The sequence below is a fragment of the Orycteropus afer genome, unplaced genomic scaffold (genome assembly GCF_000298275.1).
Source record: "Orycteropus afer afer isolate SDZICR_OR568_19922 unplaced genomic scaffold, OryAfe1.0 scaffold00209, whole genome shotgun sequence".
NCBI lineage: Eukaryota > Metazoa > Chordata > Mammalia > Tubulidentata > Orycteropodidae > Orycteropus > Orycteropus afer.
This window is the reverse complement of record NW_006921796.1, coordinates 5,281,752-5,306,374: the sequence shown is the minus strand read 5'-3', so window position 1 is coordinate 5,306,374 and position 24,623 is coordinate 5,281,752. Positions and strand designations below refer to the sequence as shown.

The 24,623-nt window shown below is 38.0% G+C and overlaps 1 protein-coding gene across 1 annotated transcript in view; it reads right to left on the bottom strand.

The window, feature by feature from the left end:
- The window catches only part of SLC41A2 (solute carrier family 41 member 2), a 213,219-nt gene that overhangs the window by 123,049 nt on the left and 65,547 nt on the right, over positions 1 to 24,623 (bottom strand). Inside the window, exons 3-5 of the mRNA XM_007948243.2 lie at positions 19,000 to 19,071; positions 14,539 to 14,683; positions 11,581 to 11,727 (exon numbers count right to left, since the gene is read on the bottom strand). Of these exons, the coding sequence (XP_007946434.1) occupies positions 11,581 to 11,727; positions 14,539 to 14,683; positions 19,000 to 19,071 (364 nt within the window). The remainder of the gene's footprint in view (positions 1 to 11,580; positions 11,728 to 14,538; positions 14,684 to 18,999; positions 19,072 to 24,623) is intronic.

Genomic DNA, 24,623 nt, shown 5'->3' with positions numbered 1-24,623 from the left:
AGGAGAGAGGTGGTGAGTGCTTTGGGAGGAACGGTTGGAGAAAGGGCTGAAGGGAGGCAGCATGTCTGGCCTTGTAGGAATAGGCCTTGGGTTACTGCTGGTAATCCTGTCTTCCTCTTGTGGGATTAGAGGAGGTCAGAACATGTGGCCTCCTTGCCGTTTTAGCACACATTAAAAAGGGTTTCAAAATAAAAGAAAAAAGAGAGGGAGACAGTACTTTAAAAAATGCCAGTGTCATAAAAGACGCAGAATATAACATAGAAAGAAAGACAGAACAAAAGATAAAGCAAATGGGGTAAAATGCGAACAACAGATAAACAAATCAGCAAGGAGTATACAATTGTTCTTTGTAGTATTTTTATTTATTTATTTTTACTTTTGCAACTATTCTTTAAGTTTGAAATTGTCTCCAAATAGTTTTCAAAAAATGAGTGACAAAATCATAATAAAACAAAATTTTCCAAAATGATTTACTGTAAATATGTCCTATTCCAATTTCCCACCTAACCTAATATGTACGTCCCCACCAAACTGAGCATGTGTGTAACTGTAGGAAACCTCTTACCTTTCTCTCTAATTTCTCAATTCCTAAAAGAGCTCTGGTGGCGTAGTGCCTAAGGCATTTGACTGCTAACCAGAAGGCTGGCAGTTCAAAGCCATCAGCCACTCCTTGGAAGAAAGATTGGGCAACCTATTTCTATAGAGATACTGTCTTGGAAACCCAAGGAGGGGTCACTATGCTATGAAAAAGTTACAAATATAGAGAAGGAGAAGATGCTACAAACACTCTTCTTTTTAGGATATGCTTATAAAATTAAAGAAATACTATTAGAAAACCACTAATGATGCAATCAGCAAGAGAAAATGGTTAATTCAAAGCCAACAATGAACTTCTGCATTAATAGCAAAACCAAAAACACCTTCTTCCTTCTAAATGAAACATTCTTAAAAGATCCTGGTTAAAATTATATTTTGTACTAATTCCTGGATGTATCATAATGGATAATGTGGTAGGCTGAATAATGGGCCCCAAAGATATCCATATGCTAACTCCTAGGCTCTGTGACTATTACCTTCTATGGCAAAAGGGACTTTCCATGTGTAATTAAGTTAAGGATCTTAAGATGGATTTTGTGGGTGGCCCTCAATGTAATCCTAAGTGTCTTTATAAGAGGGAGGCAAAAGGAAATTTGATTACAGAAGAGAAGGCAATGTGACCATGGAAGCTGAGACTGGAGTGATGCGGTCACAAGTCAAGGAATGTCAGCAGCCACCAGAAGCAGAAAAATTCTCCCCAGAAATGGATATTCTCTTGGAGCTTCCAGAGCAACGAGCTCCACCAACACCTCGGTTTTTGCCCTGTAGACTTTTTTCAGACTTCTGGCATCCAGAACTATGGGAACATAAAGGAGCCCTGGAAGAATTATTAAGAGCTTGGCTGCTAACCAAAAGGTTGGTGGTTTGAACTCACCCAGTAGCTCCAGAAGAGAAAGACCTGGTGATCTGCTTCCACAAAGACTAGAGTCAAAGAAACCCCATAGAGCAGTCACATGGGTCACTGCAAGTCAAAATCGACTTGATAGCACCTAACAACCACAACAACGGAAAAGTAAGGAGAATTTACTTAAAGTGGTTTAAATTGCTATGATTTCACCTGACTGCCAACATACCCCCCAAAAAACCCATTGCCATCAAGTCAATTCTGACACATAAAAGATGACAGTTAGGTTTGACAGTCATAATGTTGCTATAAGTATGACTGCCAAACCTAACTGCCATCTTTTGTGATTCACAGTTCTTTCACCTTTTTCTAGATTGTCGGTGGCATTTTCCAGCTACGGTTACAGAATTTTGTTAACAGTATTCATTATTGTCACCCTAATTTGTTCTTAAATATTTAGCTGCTGTGGGTGACATTTTTATATGTTAGCTATTTTCATGTGAACAACAAAGCCATGGATGGGCACTGCAAGTTGTAGGCAATTTTCTAAATGCCCTTCATAACGACCATGAGAATGTCAGGGATCACTCTCAGGTGAGATAGTCCAGTGCTAGAACACCTCTTGAGCAGAGTGACAGGTAAGGTAAATGGAGATTCTACCCACAGCAGCACCACATCAAGGCAGTGATATCCCAGAATGCCTTGTAAATAACCAGATGGCATCCCTGTTAGTCTCCAGAAGACTGGAGTAACTGAGGCTGATTGCTACTGCTCTGACAGCTTCAACTAAGTCATCTTTTCAAAGTTCACTCTGAAGAATGAGAAATCATCAATATTTTGCTTCTCAGACCTTGCCTAAAAAGAGAAAATTTGCTATTTTTTCAGATTAATAAACATTGTGTTGTATACAAGAATCAGAAGCCCTGGTGGCACAGTGGTTAAGAACTGGCTGCTAACCAAAAGGTTGGTGGTTTGAACCCACTAGCCCCTCTGTGGGAGAAAAGACCTAGCAACCTGTTCCTGTAAAAATATAGCCTTGGAATCCCTATGGGGTAGTTCTACTCTGTCCTGTAGGGTTCCTGTAAGTCAGAATCAACTCAAAGGCAATGGGTTTGGTTTTCGGTTATTTTGATACATAACAATTACAAACACTGAAAAAAAACTTATTTTTTTTTCTTTTTTAATCCTTTTAAAATTATACAAAGAGGAAAGAAAGGGTAACAATGATTATGCTTGTATAAGAGTTGCTGGCTCAACTTTAGATCCTTTTATTAGCTTTTGAAGATTACTATATGTTTTCTTAGCATGAATGAATAAAGGCCTTTTTCTATTTCCATTTGAAACAGATCTTTTCTAGCTATATATTGCTACTTTCATTTTTCTACTGGGATGCTAATCTCTAGATAAGCAATCTCTGATTATTAGCTAGACTTTTTTTTTTTTTTGCTGAAGCACAATACCTTTCTAATATTTCCCTAATACTATGCCCTAACTGAAAGGATTCTTTTTTGTCATAATCTATTATATTAGACAGTTACTGTGTCAAAATAATTCAGAGGGAATCTACCTTCTATTTCCCACATGTATACCACTTTCTGAGTACCTTCTACTCATATTAATTAGATAGCTTTTAAAAGTGTTTGATAAAGTGCTATTTATTAAACACCTACAACACATATGGCATCATAGGGCATTACCATAAATATTAAGTAAATAAGAGACAGCTTTGTCCTCAAGAAGTTAATACCCTGGTAACAGAAGATAATGCCTTTACCCAAAAAGCTATAAATGACTGGCCAGCTGTAAAGAATATCTTAAGAGTGGTGTCATTAAAGTGCTTTAGAAAGTCAAAGGATAAAAAGATCACCTAAAATAAGGAAAAATCTATGACATAAAAAAAGGCAAAGAAAATCATAGATGATATAAGACAATCACCAAATAGCTAAGTCTGGCTGAAGTAAAGGATACAAGAAAGAGAGGAACAGAGTGGATCGTGAGAAGTTAAAAGTTCCTGCAAATCCAGGGGGCACCAATTATCAGGCTAAGGATTTTAACTTGTTCACTAAGCTAGTAACTGAGGATGACCGCATGATTAATGCACTCTACTGATGACCAAAAGGTCGGAGGCCCACTCCACTAGGAAGCACCTTGGAAGAAAGGCCTGCTTCCAAAGAATCAGCCATGGAAAACCCCGTGGAGCAGTTCCATTCTGACACACGTGGGGCTGCTGTGCATCAGAATTTACTCAACAGCAACTTGAGTAACTTGGAGGGAAACTCCAAAAACTAAAGTCAACAGAAATAAATAAAGCTCTGGGCTTATTTGTTTTGCTCTTTTTGGTTCTAGAAGTGGAAAAGCAAAAGGAGAAAATCCAATGTTTACTTAAGATCACAAACAGCAGCTACTTTTGCTCCAGGACATTCCAAATATCAAATGTCTCTGTTAAAATCCATATACAGCAAGAGACAAACTAGAAACTGTAACTGTAAAGATTTTTTGAACCATAACATCAGATAAACCAGCAAATTTTATCAGGACCAAAAGGCAGGCAGCACACTGAATGTACAGTGAGTCTTACTACGTGTATCAAAGCTGTTTTTTTCCCTGTTCAGTCACGGCCGACAAAGCGACACCAGAACGGACCAGAATTTGTAAAATGTGGGCATACCAGAACAATGATGGGAACAGGAACATGTATGGGTCAAAGCCCTGCCAGAAATTTAATATCCCTCTTAGAAAATGGGGGCAGCATGTACACTGCATAGCAACCCAATCATACGAAGGGCAGAATCAGAAACAGCAGCACCCGGCTCAAAGTCGTGGTTGACTGTGTCACTTTGAATGTGTGTAGCTCTCCATAGTACTGGCAACAACCCAATGTCCTGCATCAGGCTCCGGAAAGGGCTCACATCTTCTCAAGCTCCTATTCCAGGGCTTTGACCCATAATTTTCCTATTCTGGTTATGGTTCTGGTACATCCACGGATCTTACAAATAAGGGTCAGTTACAATTTTGCTGAGTTGGCCATGACTGAACTGATTCAAACCAGTGTGAAGCCCTGGCTCGAAGTAGTAAATTCAGAGTATCAAAAATTCTAAGTGAGGAGTCAAGTGAAATTTTTCTCAATGTATGGTTGAGAGCCATAGAGTAGATGGCCTCTATTTATAGCCTCTGCCCTGAAATCCTCTTTTTCTCTCTTACAGACTGCTAAATGTTTCCAATATAGTTCAGGAATTAAAACTTTGTTTCTAATAGTAGGCTTCTCAGCATGATGAATGGGGTCTTGGAATTTAAATGTCTGTTTCTAATTTTTGTATTCAGAACATCAACTTTACTACTCATGCAATTACTGATCTTATGAGGCCCCCTAGTGCTCATAATACATGCTTCACTAAGGGTCTACACCAAGTGTTACATTAACTATGAAATCAATGAGTAGCCCCTTTAAAAGTATCCCTTTAGGAGAATAAATGATACAGATAAAATATAAGAGAGTCCACTTTAATTAGTTTACTGTCAGGAGACAAATAAAGGCCTGGAAAAAGCTAAGCAATATTTAACAATAAACTAAAAAACCAAATCCACTGCCATCCAGTTGATCCTGACACACAGCAACTCTGTAGAAGGGCAGAACCTCCCATAGCGTTTCCAAGACTGTAAATCTTTAGGAAGCAAACTGCCTCATCTTTCTCCTGCTGAGCAGCTGGTGGGTTTGAACCACTGACCTTCTGGTTAGTAACCAAGTGCTTTAACCACTGCACCACCAACCAAAACCAAACCCACTGCCCTCAAGTTGATTCCAACTCATAGTGATCCTCACTGGTTTTCCAAGGCAGTAAATCTTTATGGAAGTAGATTGCCCAGTCATGCTTCTGTGGAGTGGGTTTGAACCACCAACCTTCTGGTTCGCAGTCAGATGCCTTAGGCACTGTGCTACCAGGGCTCTTTATTTTTAATTGGTTTTAAAATTATGGTCTATGATGGTATTATTCCATGTCTCTTTTTCATTTCGTGATACAAGTAACTTATTAATGAACCACTACATAACTCCCAAAAAAAAGTTTTAGAGGGCAACATATTCTGATTAAGTCTTTTACAAGGAGAGTTTTTCTATCACTTGTATAGTTTGAAAAATAAAAATCATAAAGCCAACAAACATTGTTTTCCTAAACAGTTGATTCACCTTCTGGAATCTCACAGTAGTCTATATCATTACAAGAATTGTCATATTTATTATAACTTTCTTCAATGGCACTCTATTTCTTATTTTCTAGAATTTTCTTATTCTATTTCTTATCTTTACTACTGTGGCTTCAATTGACAAGACATCTTTGTATTTACAATGCAGCTGTGAAATATGTTACAAATGACTTAATGGTAACTTAAGTACCCAAGTCTGAAATGATAATAGTTTTCTTTTTTTTTATTCATGTAGGGGAACCCTACAAAAAAAAAAAAAAAAGCCATCACTACTAAACCTCCATCATTACCTTACACTCCCAGTGTTCCTGGCCAAACCCATAGAATTTCTGTCTTTTAAATAATACTGAGAAGACCCCTTCATTCTTTTCTCCTCCTGTGACAAACCTCTGTAATTGGTAAGACCAGGGTAAAAAGGACCAAGTTTGCCTAACGTGCCCTTAATGGCTGTGGAATTCACTCTATTGATAACATTCTCCCTTCCCCAGCCCAGTTAGTAGTAGCCTGTTCTTAGGAAGAAAAACGGCTACAGTTGTCCAGCAGTCTGTCTGTGAGTGGGTGGGTTAATGGAACAGAGGCAGAATAAAATTACACTCTCTAATACTACCCATGGGAGCTCTGGTAGCATAGTGGCTCAGGCACTGGGCTGCTAACTAGAAGGCTGGCGGTTCAAACCCACCAGCCACTCCTCGGAAGGAAGATGGGCAATCTACTTCCATAGTGATATTGCCTAGGAAAACCCAAGGAGGGGTCGCTATGAGTCAGGGCCGACTCAACAGCACATAACAACAACAACAATAATACTACCCATAATCTAATATCTCAATCCCCAACTTCACCATTTATTTCTAAACTGTGCCATAATTTACAGAAGGAGAAAACTACATTTGAGCCCACTGTTGCAGCTACTAAGTCAATCTATCTCGTCTAGGTCTTCCTCTTTTTCGCTAACCCTCTACTTTACCAAGAATGTTATCTCTCTCCAGGGACTGGCTCTTCCATAGTAAGAACATGTACAAAGTATGTGAGACAAAGTCTCACCATCTTCACTTCTAAGACCGCACTTCTTCCAAGACAGGTTTGTTCGTTCTTCTAGCAGCCTGTGATGTGTTCCATGTTCTTCACTAACATCATAATTCAAAAGTATTGATTTTTCTTTGGTTTTCCTTATTCATTGTCCAGCTTTCACATGCATGTGAGGCGATTGAAAAGACATGGTTTGGATGAGGTGAACATTTAAGTGTTAAAAAGTGACATCTTTTAAATACTTTAACAAGGTCTTTTGCTGCAGATTTGTCCAATGCAACACACACTTTAATTTCTTCACTGCTACTTCCATGGGCATTGATTGTGGAATCAAGTAAAATGAGATCTTTGACAATTTCAATCTTTTCTGTTTTGCACAATGTTGCAGGTCCAGTTGTGAGGGTTTTTTTTTTTGTTTGTTTGTTTGTTTTTAAGTATAATCCATACTGGAGGGTATAGTCTTTGATCTTCACCAATAAATGCTTCAAGTGCTTTTCACTTCAGCAAGGAAGGTTTTATCACCTACATACTGTAGGTTGATCATCTTCCTCAGATCCTGATGCTGCTTTCTTCTTCACATACTCCAGCTTCTCGGATTATTTGCTCAGTATACACATTGAATAGGTATGGTGAAAGAATACAACCCTGACCTACACCTTTCCCGATTTTAAACCATGCAGTATCAACCTTGTTCTATTCAAACAACCACCTATTGGTCTATGTTCAGGATCCTCATGAGAATTAAATGTTCTGGCATTCCCATTCTTCATTATGTTATCCGTGATTTGTTACAATCCACACAGTTGAATGCCTTTGCATAGTCAATAAAACAAAGGTAAACATCTTTTTGCTATTCTCTGCTTTTCGCCAAGATTCACCAGGAATGATACCTATCCCTTATTATACAACCTCTTCTGAATCCAGCTTGAATTAGAGGTACTTTCCTGTCGATGTACTGCTGCAACCACTTTTGAACTATTTTCCACAAAATTTTACTTGCATATGATATTAATGATGCTATTCAAAAATTTTCACATTGTTAGATCATCTTTCTTTGGAATAGGCACAAATATGGATCTCTTCCACTCAGATGGCTAGACAGCTGTCTTCCAAATTCCTTGGCATAAATGAGTAAGCGCCTCTAGCGCTACATCTGTTTGCTGAAACATCTCCATGAGTATTCTGTCAATTTCTAGAAGTTTGTTATTTGCCAATTCCTTCAGTGCAGCTTGGACTTCTTCCTTCAATACCATTCGTTCTTGATCATATGCTACCTCCTGAAATGGCTGAATGTTGGCCAATTCTTTAAGGTACAGTGATTCTGTATATTCCTTCCATCTTCTTTTGATGCTTCTATTCTATTCTGCCCATAGAATCCTTCAATATCACAACTCAAGGCTTGAGTTTTTTCTTCAGTACTTTCAGCTTAAGAAATGCCAAAGTGTTCTTCCCCTTTGGTTTTCCAACCCCAGGTCTTTAAACATTTCATTATAATACTGTATTTTGTGCTCTCAAGCTGCCCTTTGAAATCTTCTGCTCAGTTCAGTGCTTTTATGTTATTACTCTTTTCCATTCTGTTCAGTTCTGTCTGTTCTATTTCCTACTTATTCTTTGAAGTTTATATCCAAGAAAATAAAACCACAACAAACTTTAAGCACTAAACCAGTGCTCACAAATCATATACTTCCCATTGACAAAAGTCCCCAAGTATAAATATACATTAAAACAGTTCATTAGAGTATATAAACTATCCATCACTACTTATCAGGAACCACATTATAATTCCAACTTCAAATAGCATTCAGATTAATTTTCATAGCAACATTTTTCTTTAATTACTATGAGGCTACTCATTGCTATAAGTTTCTGATAAAGAAAAAAGCCATTAATACTTCAAGTACCACTATGTTCTTATGCTCTACTGTTTCTATCGTTGTCAGTTGCCATCATGTTGACTGTGACTCATGGGAACCCCATGAGTGCAGAGTATAACTGTTCTGTAGGCTTCTCGAGGCTGTGACCTTTCATAGGCAGATCTTCCAAAGCACCTCTGGGTGGGTTTGAACCACCCACATTTTGCTATAGTTGAGTGCTTAACTGTTTGTGTCACCCAAGTACCACCGGGACATTATGTTCTATGACAGTGGTAAAACAGACAGCAAACACTGTAGGTTGGATACCTATTTAGTATGACACCTAGCTGGCTGCATGTTTGAAGAAAGGGAAGAGATCATCGAGTATGACAAACTTGGATTCAACCTTCTTACCAGCAGCTATGTAAACTCAGATAGCATATATAACCTCTAAACCTTCAGTTTTCTCATCTGAAATTAGACATGATACTTGTCATAGAGTCACTGAGAAGATCAGAATAAAAAAACAAAACTGAGAACCATAACACATAATCTGTATACAACAAATGGCATTAACACATTATGATAATTGGCCTCAACAACAGTACTAAAATGGCTGAAGGGCACCGCAGATTCATGGGACTGCTGCGACAAAATTGATTTAAAGAGACTCTGAGGAAAAAAGGACCGGCAATCTACTTCCAAAAATCAGAATACTCTGATCCATGAGCAATCACGGGGATGATGCAGGACCTCACAGCTCTTCATTCTGCTGTGGACAGGGTTGCTGTGAGCCGGGGTCCACTTAATGACAGCCACCACCACCAACAACAACATGGCCCCTGAGGACTTCTTTTGTGGGCCCTGAATTCCATCCCAAGAGACAGCTCCTCTCCAAGTGTGGATGGACACACTCACTCTAAAGGAAAAAGCTTTCTTTACAAAGAAAAGGCATTCAAATGTGTGGATCATAACAAATTGTGGATAACTTTAAGAAGAATGGGAATTCCAGAACACTTAATTGTACTCATGACGGACCTGTACATAGACCAGGAGGCTGTTGTTCGAACACAATAAAGGGACACTGCATGATTTAAAATCAGGAAGCGAGTGAATCAGGGTTGTATCCTTTTACCATACTTACTCAACTTGTATGCTGAGCAAATAATCCGAGAAGCTGGACTATATGAAGAAGAACATGGCATGAGAATTGGAGGATGAATCATTAACAACCTGTGATATACAGACAACATAATTTTGCTTGCTGAAAGTGAGGATGACTTGAAGTACTTACTAATGAAAATTAAAGACTACAGTCTACAGTATGGATTACACGTCAACAAAAAGAAAACAAAAATCCTCACAACTGGGCCAGTAAGCAGCATCACGATAGATGGAGAAAAGACTGAAGTTGTCCAAGACTTCACATTACTTTGTTCTATAATCAACACCAATGGAAGCAACAGTCAAGACAACAAAAGACATATTGCATTGGGCAAATCTGCTGCAAAAGATCTCTTTCAAGTGCTGAAGAGCAAAGATATCTCCTTGAAGACTAGGATGTGCCTAACCCAAGCCATGGTATTTTCAAATGCCTCATATGCATGTGAGAGTTAGAGAATGAATATGGAAGACCAAAAAAGAATTGATGCTTTTGAGTTGTGGTGTTGGCAAAGAATGCTGAAAGTACCATGGACTGCTAAAAGGACTAACAGATCTGTCCTGGAGGAAGTGCAGCCGGAATGCTCCAAGGAAGTGAGGATGGCCAGACTTCGTCTCACCTACTTTGGTCATGTCAAAAGGGACCATTCTCTGGAGAAGGATGTCATGCTTGGTAAAGTGGAGGGTCAATGGAAGAGAGGAAAACCTTCAATGAAATGGACAAGCATGGCGGCTGCAGCGATGGGCTCAGTTATAGTAGGGATTCTGAGGCTGGCACAGGACCAGGCAGTGTTTCGTTCTGTTGTACATAAGATCGCTATGAGTCAGAGATGGCTTGACAGCACATAACAATAACAATAACAAGAAAATATAGTTACGGTTTCCTGGAAATGAAGCATCAATAAAATTATTTTCTTCTTTCCAGTTAGTCTTTGCACACATATGTATAAAGTTTTTTTTAAAAAAATTATTTGGTCTAACCTACAACTATTGGGCTCTTCTTGTCCAGAAAAAAAGAGAAAGAAGAAAATATAAGTCTCAGAGAAGAAAGTAGTATACAGGGCTAATGATCTACATGAACCACGGCCTCATCTACCTTAAGACCAGAAGAACTAAATGATACCAGGCTACTATTACTGATCATTCTGATCAGTGCCACAACAGATGGAATTGAACTCAAATTTATATAAGGACAAGGCTTACTGGACCGGTTGAGACTACGGACTCTCCAAGATTACTGGCCTGAGATACTCTTTAAACTTTGAATCAAAATTATCCCTTGAGGCCACATTTTAGCTAAATTACACACTGGCTATTAATATAAAGAATATCATCTGTGAGTAATGAGCTTCTTTAAAAAATCATCTGTATGAGACCAGAGGGTCAAAAGTTACTCTAGAGCAAAGATGAAAAGGTAAGGTAAGGGAACACAGAAACTAGAATACAACAAGAATGGAATGAATGAGAAGGATGAAAAACGCAATCAATGTCACTGAATTATTTGTGTACAAACTGTTAAGTGGGAACCTAATTTGCTAATGTAAACTTTCACCTTAAACACTATACATATATGTGTGTGTGTGTGTGTATGTATATATATATTTACACACACACACACATATATATATATACAGTATATAAACCCAAACCAAATGCACTGCCATTGAGTTGGATCCAACTCATAGTGACCTCTCATTGGGTTTCCAGGGCAGTATCACGATGGAAGTAGATTGCCCGACCTTCCTTCTGAGGAGAGGCTGGTGAGTTTGAACAGCCAGCCTTCTGGTTAGCAGTCAAATACTTTAGGCACTACACCACCAGAGCTCCCATACAATACATATATATATACATTAAAAATATATTGAAAAACATCCTATATTTATTTTCAAGTCAACTTACCAAGACAGGAGTACAAACCCTGACTTATCCAAGCTAATATGGCAAGGGTTATGAGGTCGCCAAAACTAGCAGCAATGGGTGTAGCAACATTATCAGGATTTATACCAGTCTTCTTCGAACCAACAATAACCCCAACCATTATTATTCCTAGAAGAAAGAATATTCATTACTTTTTATGCTGTGATTTAAAGAAAATCAGTTCCCTAAATACCTAAATATACAGGATAGACAAATAGCATATCATTTCTTAGACTATTTAAGAGAAGCTAACTAAAGCAAACAAAACATTTTATACTAATACTTTGGCAAAATGCCTTCCAACAAACTCCAAGAGAGGATCACAGATCTGAGAAGTTCAACGTTGCACTTAGAATACTGAAAAACTAATGTAAAATTACATTAAAGCTAAAATTTCAAATTTAGCAACATGTATGTCTTAGTTTTAATGTACTTGTGTATATCAAACCCAAAGATTTAAATTTTAATCTTCAAGTAAAGGATGGAAACAGGAAAGAAAGATGTATATATAGCAGCTGGGAAGAATAACAACAAAAACAGATGTGTTTACATAGTGGTAGCCAGAAATGCTTGCTTCTCTTTTTATTTAAAAGTGCTGAAGTATTAAGAGAAGAGCAGTATTAAGTTTTGAACACTGGAGGCCAGAACACAAGAAATAGTCTTTCTAAAAAATAGTCTTTAATTCCAGTTTCTGTCTATGAACCCACAACAAAGAACACATGAAAATGTGCCTGTGTCCTTGTATTTTTAAATCCTTGTTTTCTTGAATCATACGAATGGGAGGAAAATGATAGCTCTGATAGCCACACCTTATTGCACAGGTTTTCTTGTGCCAACTGATACACATTTTCTTGCGGTAGCTAGAAATGATCATTAAGAGGATGCAATGCAGAGAAAGCTTAAAATGTGCTAACCATAAATCAATATGGAAGCCTAAATATGACTATTTTAAAACTGAAAATGACTCTTTTTTTTTTTTTCCTTTAATTCCAGTATACTTATAATAAAACTGAGGTTCTGGGAAGCAGCATTTAAATACTTGCCTAAGTTTACATAGTTTGTAAGTGACTATACTCTAATGCTCTTTCCACTATCCTATAAAGCTAAAATTTAAACAAGTAGGATTTTTGTCTTGCTTCAAACAATGCCATTTATCTTGCATTCTGGAGGCTTTATATATCACTAGACTTACCTTTCCCATAATAAGATTTGAAAATACAAAATTTTTGATATGAAAGAAAAAGAGGGAAAAGCATAAAAGCTCTAAAAAATTCATTATGCAACAATCAATCGAGACATGATCATAAAGAATTCTGCTTTCCAAAATCAGCTCATTTATAGATCTATAGGAAAAGCTCTCCAATGACAGAATGTCCAACTGTACCTTTTCAGCTGAAAACAAATATTCTTCATGCATTGTGGTCTTGTGGAAAGAGCCAGGAGTCAGAAACTTAGGTTTTAATTCTGACTCTGCTATAATCAGCTGATGACATTGAAGAGGTCAAGTCCCCTTATCTAAGTTTTAGTTTTCTTATCTACCAAATGTAGATAATTGTATTTGCTTTACATATATAAAGGTGGTTATGGGGGTCTAGTTATCATGAAATTAGAAAACATTTAAAGTTAGAAGCTTTAAATAAATGTATTTTAAAAATCTAAATTTTGACACAAATATTTGTTTAGACCGAAAATTTTTTAACTCTTTGTAAATTAAATAAAATCAGAAAAAAAGGAAGCAAATGAACCTAAAGAAATGGGGTGCTTCAACATTTTTTAACCAGAAATTTAATTTTCCAATAATTTAACTTCATTCTGCTTTGATCAGTGTTAACACCATTCAATTCTAGTATTTCTATATAAAGACAAGAAATTACCCTGAAATAATTTAAGTATAACTTAAAATGCTTACAAATATTTTGCAAATCAAGCCTCAATGCAAATAAATTTCCCTACCTTTCCAAAATCTAGCTTTGTTCATATGTGAATCTCCATTCTTAACTTGCTAGGAGCTCTGGTAGCATAGTGGCTACAGCACTTGACTGCTAACCAGAAGGCTGGCGGTTCAAATCCACCAGCCACTCCTTGGAAGGAAGATGGGGCAATCTACTTCCGTAGTGATATTGCCTCGGAAACCCAAGGAGGGGTCGCTATGAGTCGGGGCTGACTCGATGACAAACAACAACAACAACAACAATAGTGATATGACAGTGAGAAAATGGCAATTATAAAATAAAAAGAATCATGTTTTTAAATTATTTTCCTATAATAAGCTATTACCCTAATGGAAAATTCATACTGATAAATACTAAGAAAGAAAACTCAACTGAAAAAACCTATGGCTCTTTAAAATTATATAGCTAATGATATACTAGTTATATTTGTACTGCCATAAAACAGTGAAGATGCTTTCTTTCTTGAAGTATGAAACTTTAAAAACTGTTTCTAGAAGGACGGCATGTGAAACTCAGAATTCCTGGCACACTTGTTATCACTCCTAACAAGCTAGTGAACACCCTTCATGGTTTCCAGAAAGGAGTTTCTCCATTAATTTAACTTAAGGAAATAAGTATCTAGGCTATTTTCCAGATCTAGTTTAGGGGCTGTACCAGATAGAAATGTAACTGAAATAATTAAGATATTTTAAAGTGTGTAGATAACTTTCTCTGTTGTTGTAACAGACAAGGACAGGGAAACCTGTCAGAACCACAGCTCAATGGGGGGTATTGCCTTGCTGTTCCAGTTCCACAAGTTTTCCTCCTTGACGGGGTGCAGTCTCACTACTTTTCTATGGCTTGTTTTAGTGGAAAAACTTGAGTTTTCCTTCTCTGGCAGGTTTCTGCAGGTTTTATTACATCATTTAAATAAAAGTAGTAATCACCTTGAAAAACAAATAGTTTAAAAGGAAGAGACATCGGAGTACACATTAGTGAATTCACTTACCCTGCAGAAGAGACGCAATGAAGGCAGTGGCTACACTGCTAGAGCACAGAAGTATGGAATGATCAAGGTAGTATTTTCCCTCTGGAATCCAGCCCAATACAATTGCCGCCACGGCTGCTAGAAAACCAACGACTGTTGCTTGAACCTAAAAATTTTTTAAAAATCCATCTGCATTATTCATTTTCAGCACACATCTTTTATTTAATTAAATATTAGAAGGCAGAAGAAAATACTGCATATGATAATTGAGCTACAGCACCTTTTAAAAAAGCACTGTATTTTAGTTTCAGTGTTCCCTAAGGTGGTGGGTTCTTAGACTGTCCTGATCTGGGGGCAATTGGTATGGAATGGGGCTCAAGAATGGGATTTTCAACAAGTACCCCAAGTGATTTTGATGTTGTCATCCACAGACAACACAACAGTAGACTAAAAAGTAAATCGGACTCTACAGGCAGTGTTGGCAAGAGGCTGGACTTTGTCATCACATAGTATGAGTTCTGGCTTATACAACTGCTGACGTGGGTCCTGACTCATCTCCACCTATGACTCCTGACTGTACTACTTAACCTTATGGCAAGGTATTTACATCCATTCATTCAATAAGTATTTATTTAGAATCTATTATGTACAAATGGGGTTGTCATGAGTCAGAATCACAAGTGGTTTGGTTTTTGTTTTTATCACAAGGTGCTATGCTTAGTTTTAAGGAACTCTGGTGGCATAGTGAATAACCACTAACCAGAAGGTCAGTGGTTCAAACCCACCAGCTGCTCCGTGGGAGGAAGAGGAGGCTATCTACTTCCTAAAGATTTACAGTCTTGAAAACCCAATGAGGGTTACTATGAGTCAGAATTGACTCAGTGGCAGTGGGTTTGGTTTTACGCTTAGTGTTAGGCTAAAACAGACTTATCATCTGCTCTTGGGAGCTCTCTGTCAGTGGGAGAAATTTAAAAATTACCTCACAAATGGGAGCTCTGGTAGCATAGTGCCTAAGGGACTTGACTGCTAACCAGAAGGCTGGTGGTTCAAGCCCACCAGCCACTCCTCAGAAGGAAGATGGGGCAATCTACTTCCATAGCGATACTGCCTCAGAAACTCAAGGAGGGGTCGCTATGAGTTGGGTCTGACTTGACAGCACATAACAACAACAACAACCACGTCACAAATAATCACTATCATGATAAGTGCTATAAAAACAGAGTTCCTAATCTGTAAAAGTGACACTGACAGTATCCAACTTGAAAGGGTCATTGTGAAACTGCAGAGTATTCTGCTGTTCGTTAGACGCCATCAAGTCAATTCCAACTCACAGTGACCCTACGTACAACAAAATGAAGCACACCCAGACCTGTATCATCCTCATATTTGTTGTTATGGTTGAGCCCACTGTTGCACCCACCTTGTTTATCAAAGAATTACATAAGTGTGAAAGTACTTCCCACAGAGCTGCCACAAAGCAACACTCAAAACAACTCCAACTAAAAATAATAATAATAACAACATTGATAGTGAACTCTTGGATCTAGATTATTAGAATGTTAGAACCAAAAAGATATCCGTTAAGAAACTCATCTATTCCACTGGTTCTTAACTGTGTTTGTGTCATGGATCTCTTTGAAAATTTGGTGAGAATTTTATAGAATAGACATGCTTTTCTCTGGAAAATTACAGAGGCACTAAACATTTTTATTTGAATTTCTGGGTGCTCACAGACTCTCTGAAGCCAATCCAAATACAGGAATCTAAGACTCATGGTGAACAAGCCCTGAAGTAATAGGATCCTATCAGACAGGCCACACAGCCTGGACTCCAGGCCCCTGGCCTTTCACTACAGCTCCTGATGATGTCATCCAAAATTTCAGAGCCGAGATTCAAGCTGTGAGACCATTACAGCTATACTAGTTGTTCAAATATTTTAGTATTTTCATAGGTTAGAAAATAATATAATCCTATGTAAAAGTACTCAGACTATTTAGTAATATAAATTCTAACATGGTGATTCCAGGTCTTTTCCTGATTTAACACTAGAACACAAAGCTAGGGAGCCTGCTGCAGACATCATATAACTGTCTGTCTATCTGTCAGTTACTGGGGGGAAATGAAAGCACATAACTGAGATGAGGAGGTCCTATTCTGTAAATCTGCAAAATAAATGGCTAACTCCACTCCAGAGAAAAGTATGGGTTCAAGTTCTAGCTGGTGAGACTAACCCCATTCCCTACAAGGGCCATAACCCTGCACAGATGTTGCTACAGAGCACAGCCCTCCTAATAAAGTAACGGTTCCCTGGATAGGATTGGGGAACTCTGCTTTATTTGACAATTTCTATCCCCTTGAGGAAGAGCTCTGGTAGCGTAGTGCCTAAGGCACTTGACTGCTAACCAGAAGGCTGGCGGTTCAAACCCATCAGCCACTCCTCAGAAAGAAGGCTGGGCAATCTACTTCCATAGTGATACCACCTCGGAAACCAAAGGAAGGGTCACTACAAGTCAGGTCTGACTCACCAGCACATAACAGCAATCCCATCAAGGCAGCCAACCTGTATAACTGTGAAGAGATTTCTACGAGTGAATCTGCCTGGGACCTCATTTAACAGCCAGAAGAGCACACAGCCCAGCAAGTGACACCTTGAGCCTCCTGTCTTTCCATTGTTCCCCACCTTTACCTTCCATAGCCATTCTCCAAGCAGAAGAGCTTTATGCCAGCCCACCTCATTCCCCCACCCCATGCTCATCTACTCCTTCACACGGTTTAGAAGATGAAGCCTCAAGGAGAGCACCCCTTCACTTACTCACACACACACAGACACACACTTCTTTTCCCTTCTGCCTTTGCCTGTTGGTAATTTGGATGTAACCACTTGCTACCTCACTGGCTGGCACCAACTATCTCCTGATTGGCCTGTGTGGGGTTCCCTGTTTCTCACACATCCTTTGTAGAGTGAGGCAGGGCTTCGGCTATGGCAACTGGGATCAGCAAACCTCCAGCCACCTCCCTCTGGCTGCCACCTAACCAACAGTTGTAGGAAGAGAAGAGATTAGGGAACAGTAGAGACTAAGAGTAAAAGTTGAGGTAGAAATTATTATATGATTTGAAAAATAATTTGTATACAATTCATATAACTTGGTAAGAGTACAGAATATTTAAATAATAAAATGAAATATATTTTCAAAGTTTTATTTATTTATAGTATCCTAAAAAAACCAAACCAAATCTGTTGAGTCAATTCCTACTCATGGCAATCAATTGGTTGGTAACTGTTTTGAGTATTACCCCCTGCAAAGACTTCTGCAATTTCAAGCTGAAAAGGGCCATAGCCATCTCTAATGCAATGCTGTCATTTAAAAGAAGAGGAAAGAGAAGCCCAAAAAGAAGAGGAAAGAGAAGCCCAAAAAGGTTAAGTAAATTAACAAAGGTTATACAGCTGGTTAATGTTAGAGCTGTGGTTAGACCTATGTCATTTTCTTATTTCCAACCCTGAGATCTTAGAAGCAGTGCCCAGATATTAAAAACCAATCTATATTCCAAAAATCCCTCTGTTTCTTTGTTTCTGAAGTACATTACATGGAGTTGTCTTTTCTACAACCACGTTCTACAACATGTCCTCACTGAGCTAACATTAACATTAGCGCCCATCTCTAGCTCACACCAACTAGAGAGTTACGAGGGCTACCTGCAGCCTTGTTCTATTTTGGCGTGTGGCAAGAAGAGGAAGAGATACTCAAAGATAATGAGAACATAAACAGCTGTAGATAAACTACATATAATCCAGAATTCAGCTCATATGTAACTGACATTAAATGTGTTCATTTATACTAATATTGAGGACATGAACAAATTAATGAATACTTAGCTTAAACATCTGACCATAATATATTTAAAATAAAAATCAAAACCAAACTCACTGCTGTCGAGTCAGATCTGACTCCCCTCCTTGGGTTTCCAAGGCAGTATATCGCTATGGAAGTAGATTGCCCAACCTTCTTCACGAGGAATGGCTGGTGGATTTGAACCACCAGCTTTCTGGTTAGCAGTCAAATGCCTTAAGCTCTACATCACCAGAGCTCCCATATTTAAAATAGCTCAGTTTAAATAAACTGATGGTTTGTCTTAAAAAAGGAAAAGTAGAAAAACAGTACCTAAGCAATAAAGTACTAAATATTTATTTGTACTCAAATTTTGGTTCTATTATATATTTATGATAGAAAACATTTTATATATTTTTATATACTTTGCCTATAATATATTTTTTCATATTTGGAAGAACTTGATCTGTATCTAGAGAATAAATAACTATCATAGGTCATGGGTGTCTGTTTATTCCATCACTTTTTCAAGGTACTAAACTATTTTTTGGTGCCCTTAAAACAAATGGGAGACTTAATAGTAATAAAATTTATTTCATTCTTATAGGTAATAAAAGATATATAAACACAAGATCTGCAAATGTTTCTCACTTACCTGCTTTAAGGCCAAGTTGCCAATTATTAGGTTCCACTTTTCAATAGGTGAATCCATCTTCCCAATATTTACCTGTTAATTGAGCATATTTTCATATATCAGTGTATAATCTACATGTTATTTGCTCTGTTTAAACATCACATGAAGTCTTAAAGGCAAAGGTAATTCTTTAGTAAATCCAATGAGCTCACATAGTACTTTTTAAAACACCCTGCACTCATCACTACCACTCATGGATCTAACAATCAGTTTCTCTGAGATGTTTAGGGGGAACGTTTTTTTTTTTCCACTTATTTAACTAGCTCACAAGAACTAATGGACTAGTTGGTACTACTCATCTGTCCACTGGTGTTATTTTATAACTAACAAAATCAGGTATCATTCTAACATGCCAAGTTTTATGTACTGAGGAATAATATAAATAATCACATAATTTTAAGCTACTGCATTAATGCTACATCATGAAACTAATCTAATTTGACAAAAAATTGATACAAACAAATCATTCCTATGCACATAATTCATATTTGAGTCATGGCTCAAACTGGTTACACAGAGCCTAGGTCATCATGCTAACCCTTATTAACAACAACAACAAAAAAAATCATTCAGCTCACATATGAGTTTCAATCATTGATCTTACTATTAAAATGTATACATCTTTCTATTAAGTGGAAGAATACTCTCCTTGTTCTGTAAGCTAAATCATACTTCTCACCCCCTTAGGATTCAAAAATGTGTATCAAAATCTGCCAAGGGTTTCTAATGTAATCATTTGGAAGGCATTGAACACTTATTATTTAAAATATTATACTGAGCTGGGTTTTAATTATTCATCACACTTGATGACTTTCAAATATTAAAAAAAAAAAAACTATATGTGAATGGGTAAAGTGGAAAACATGTAAAGGTTGGCACAATGATTAAGGATTTGCCCACTAGCCAAAAGTTGGTGGCTCACAAGGGAAAGATATGGTGGTCTGCTCCCATAAAGATGATAGTCTAGGAAATCCTATGGGGCAGTTTGACTCTGTCACTATGAGTTGGAATCAACTCAACAAAACACAAAAGCCCAACAACATTTAAGGGACAGTTTTAACCATGGCTTCAGACTGGCTCTGGTAGCATAGTGGCTAAGGCACTTGACTGCTAACCAGAAGGCTGGCGGTTCAAATCCACCAGCCACTCCTCGGGAGAAAGATGGGGCAATCTACTTCCGTAGTGATACCGCCTCGGAAACCCAAGGAGAGGTCGCTATGAGTCGGGTCCAACTTGATGGCACATAACAACAACAATCAGACTGGCAGGATAAGTACTATCATCAGTATTTCTTCTCTTGGCCAATATGCAAAACATTCTATTCTGTAACCTCACTCTGGACTTTAGTCTCAAATATCTGGCAGATGCAAATATTAGGATTTCTCAGTGTTTCAGAATAATTTGTTCACACTGTCTTTATATGTGTATTTCTGTTCTAAGTCTGGGAATCTAAATTATTGAGAAAATCCAGTGTTTGAGTCTTAGAAACCTGAAATGTTCCTTAAGTGAGCAATAAAGTATGAGCAACATTTATTAGGTAAGCCTACCTCTGGTTTAGAGTTCAAAACACAGGTGTGAGAGAAACTAGTGTTGTTTTCCAATAACTTTTAGAAAGATGCCAATAGCTACGGGAAGCAATCTAACATCACTCCAGGAGAAAGTGTAAGATGTCAAGACTCCAGGATTGCATAGTGATCAACGTAGACATACATACATTTTGTTGTGTGCCTTCGAGCAACCCTATGTGACTGAGTCAAACTGCCCCATAGGGTTTCCTAGGTGGTACTCTTTATGGGAGCAGATCACCAGGTCTTTTCTTCTGTGGAGTGGCTAAGGGGGTCTGAACCACCAACCTTTTGGTTAACAGCCAAGAACTTAACTTTTGTACCATCAGGGCTTCTTACATATACATTTAGGGTCCAGGAAAAAATCAAGAGAGATGGGTGTGACAGCATAAATGAGTGGTACATATTTGGTATGTAACTATGCTAGATTGCTAACTTGGTATCATTACCATCAGTCCCTTCTCAGGCCTGGAACTAATATTCCTCAAAATCCCCTTCCCTGTATAGTTTCAGGGTATAGTCTGCCAGTGAAAACCTGTTAAATATCTGGAAGGGGGAAGTAAAGCAGAGGTCATTATTTCTGGAAGGCCCTGAAAGTCAGACATGGCATCCAGACCTCTGCACCACAAAGCATGGTTTTCCTCCCCTGCTCCACTACTTCAGGCTGTTTCTCTGATTCTCCCACCACAGATCTTTGCTTCCTCAACTTCTCTCACATTGGTGTAAGCCCAGAATCCTCTACTATTCTTTAATTACTTACTGCCACACGACATTTGGTGGCTCTGCTTTCCCAATCAGATTAACCCAGACTGATGGAGGAACCTGAGATTTTAAGTCAACTAATTCAATTCATCTGTTTCCTAAGTGAGGAAGATAAATAATAGCATGTTAAAACAATGATGTGAAATAAATAAAAAAAATAAACTCACATATATAATAACAATTCCCAAAGCAAAGGTTTTTAGAAATAAGAATTCAAAAAGAAAAAGAAGAAAAATGTTGACCCAAGTTTACCTAGTTACAAAACACAGGTAATGATATGAGCAAGCACGGAGATGAGGGACACAGAAAAATAACCTTCCTTGATTCCTTATAAAACTGTACCTAGAATGGGGCTGACCACCCTATTGTCAAGTGGCCTAGGGTTTTTTCAGAAGTAGAGAGGGAAAAGCAAGAATGTTCTGTCTAAAGCTTTGCTAAGCCAACTACGTTATTGTAATATTTGATCTGACGCTCTTCAGTTGCAGAAAACCCAAGAGCTTGGAAGGTAATAAAAGACGGCAGTGCGTGATTTGAGGAAGTCCTGCTATGTAACAAAGAGTTATTTAAACACTTAAGTACATTTTAAAGTACTAGAAAAACAGGTAAACGCTTTTGCAGAGGCACTAGGTAGTTTTTTTGAAAAAGGAGAATGCAGATGGCTAGAGACTGAAGATGTATGTTTACCAACACAGTGGTTTTAAAATTTTTTTAATCTGAATGCTTTTAGGTAGAGTCTCTTGCTTTTATAATTCCTACCTCCCTCCTCTTCACAAAGGTATGTTACTTATCTGGCCCCTAAGGCATTTGAGGGGGCTCTGTTGGCATAGTGCCTAAGACATTTGACTGCTAACCAGAAGCCTGGGGGTTCAAACCCACCAGCCACTCCTCAGAAGGAAGGCAATATACTCCCATAGTGATACTGCCTCGGAAACCCAAGGAGGGGTCACTATGGGTAAGATCTAACTCAACCGCAGTGAGTTTGGTTTGTTTTTTTAAGGCATTTGAGATAGGACTTAATATTTATTGGAGCTAAAGGTCAAGTTCGACTCCACGGCACATAACAACAACAACAAAGATAATAGTGAGTTAGGATGACCTTGAAATTATAGATTTGAAAGTGTAACTACTACATTTGATAGTAGGAAAAACAGGCCATGAGCTTAATACGTAAACAGATACTTGGAATAAGGATGGCAAAAGGCTCCATTAAAGTATTAATCTTAAAAAATATATATATCAAGTATTAAATATGTGCCTCAAAAAATAAGTATATAAAAAATAAACTATATACCAATATTCACTGCAGCACTATTCTTAAGAGTCAAAAGATAAAAACAACCTAAATGTCCATTAACAGATGAATGGCCATACAAAATGTGATACATACATACAATGGAATACACCTAATCCTCACTTACTATCTCATTAGCCAACATTTCACATTTATAATAACAGCGAAAAAAAATCTACACTCCAACTATTTTGTACACTAACAATGTACATCTGGTAGAAATGAATGCCAAGACGCAAGGTGACAGTAATGCTGGCTATGAAGGTTAAAATTTTGTGTTATGATTCTCAGTGGTTTGGCAGTTACATAATGATATAATATGGCAGTTCTAAATGATATAGTTATCCTCCATTTTCCGATCTGATGTGGTCGTCCTCCACTTTTACGTTAATGCTAATTTTCACATAACGACCTTGTCTTTGGAACTTAATCATGTCAATAAGTGATGAGTGGGTATATTACTCTGCCATGAAGAGAAATGAAGTCCTCATCCATGTGACCACTTAGATAAACCTTGAAAACATTAATGCTGAGTGAAATAAATCAGTCACAAAAGCACAAATACTGTATGATACCATTTATAGGAAATAAGCAAATGTATAGAGACTAAACAGGCAGGGATGGCTGGGAAGCAGCTGAAGCCAGCTTTTGGAGGGCCGGAACAGGTAGGGCAGGCCAGGAAGTAGGAGTAAAGCAGTTTGGAACACCTAAGGGAGATGAACTTGTCTGTCAGTCTGTCATTCTGTGGTGGCTTGTGTGTTGCTTTGAGGCTGGAGTCTATGCCACCGGTGCTTCAGATGCCAACAGGGTTATCCATGGTGGACAGGTTTCAGCAGAGCTTCCAGACTAAGATAGACTCAGAAGAAGGAAGAGGCCATCCACTTCGCAAAGAATTGGCCAGTGAAAACTTACGAAAAGCAGTGAAACCCTATCTGACATATTACTGAAAAACTTTATGAATAGCCCTGAAATATAATCTGATATAGTGCCAGATAATGAGCCCCTCAGGTCAGAAGGCACTCAAAATATGACTAGGAAAGAGGTGCCTCCTCAGAAGAGAGCCTTAAGGATATGGATAGAGTAAAGCTTTTGGGATCTCTGTTTGCTGATGTGGCACAACTCAAAATGAGAAGAAACAGCTACAAACATCTATTAATAATTGGAACATACAATGTACGAAGTATGAATCTAGGAAAACTAGAAGTTGTCAAAAATGAAATGGAACTCATAAAAATTGATATCCTAGGCATTAGCGAGCTGAAATGTACTGGTTTGGGCCATTTTGAATCAGACAACCATATGATCTAGTACACCAGGAATGACAAATTGAAGAGGAATGGCATGGCATTCAACATCACAAAGAACGTTTCAAGATCTATCCTGAAGTGCAATGCTGTCAGTGATAGGATAATAACCATACACCTATAAGGGAGGCCACTTAATTCTACTATTATTCTAATTTATGCACCAACCACCAAAGCCAAAGATGAGGAAATTGAAGATTTTTACCAACTTCTGCAGTCTGAAATTGACTGAACATGCAATCAAAATGTGTTAATTATGACTGGTGATTGGAATATCATTGCAAATACCTTTTCAACAACACAAACGGTGGCTATATACATGGACTTCACCAGACAGAGTACCCAGGAATCAAACTGAACACAACTGTGGCAAGAGGCGATGGAGAAGCTCAATATCTTCAGCCAAAACAAGGCCAGGAGCTGATTGTGGAACAGACCATCAAGTGCTCGTATGTGAATTCAAGTTGAAGCTCGACACAATTAAAAGAAGCCCACAAGAGCCAAAATATGACCTTGATTATATCCCTACTGAATTTAGAGACCATCATCTAAAGAACACATTCGATGCACTGAACACCAATGAATGAAAACCAGAAGAATTATAGGATGATATCAAGAACATCAACCAAGAAGAAAGAAAAAGGTCATTAAAGAGACAGGAAA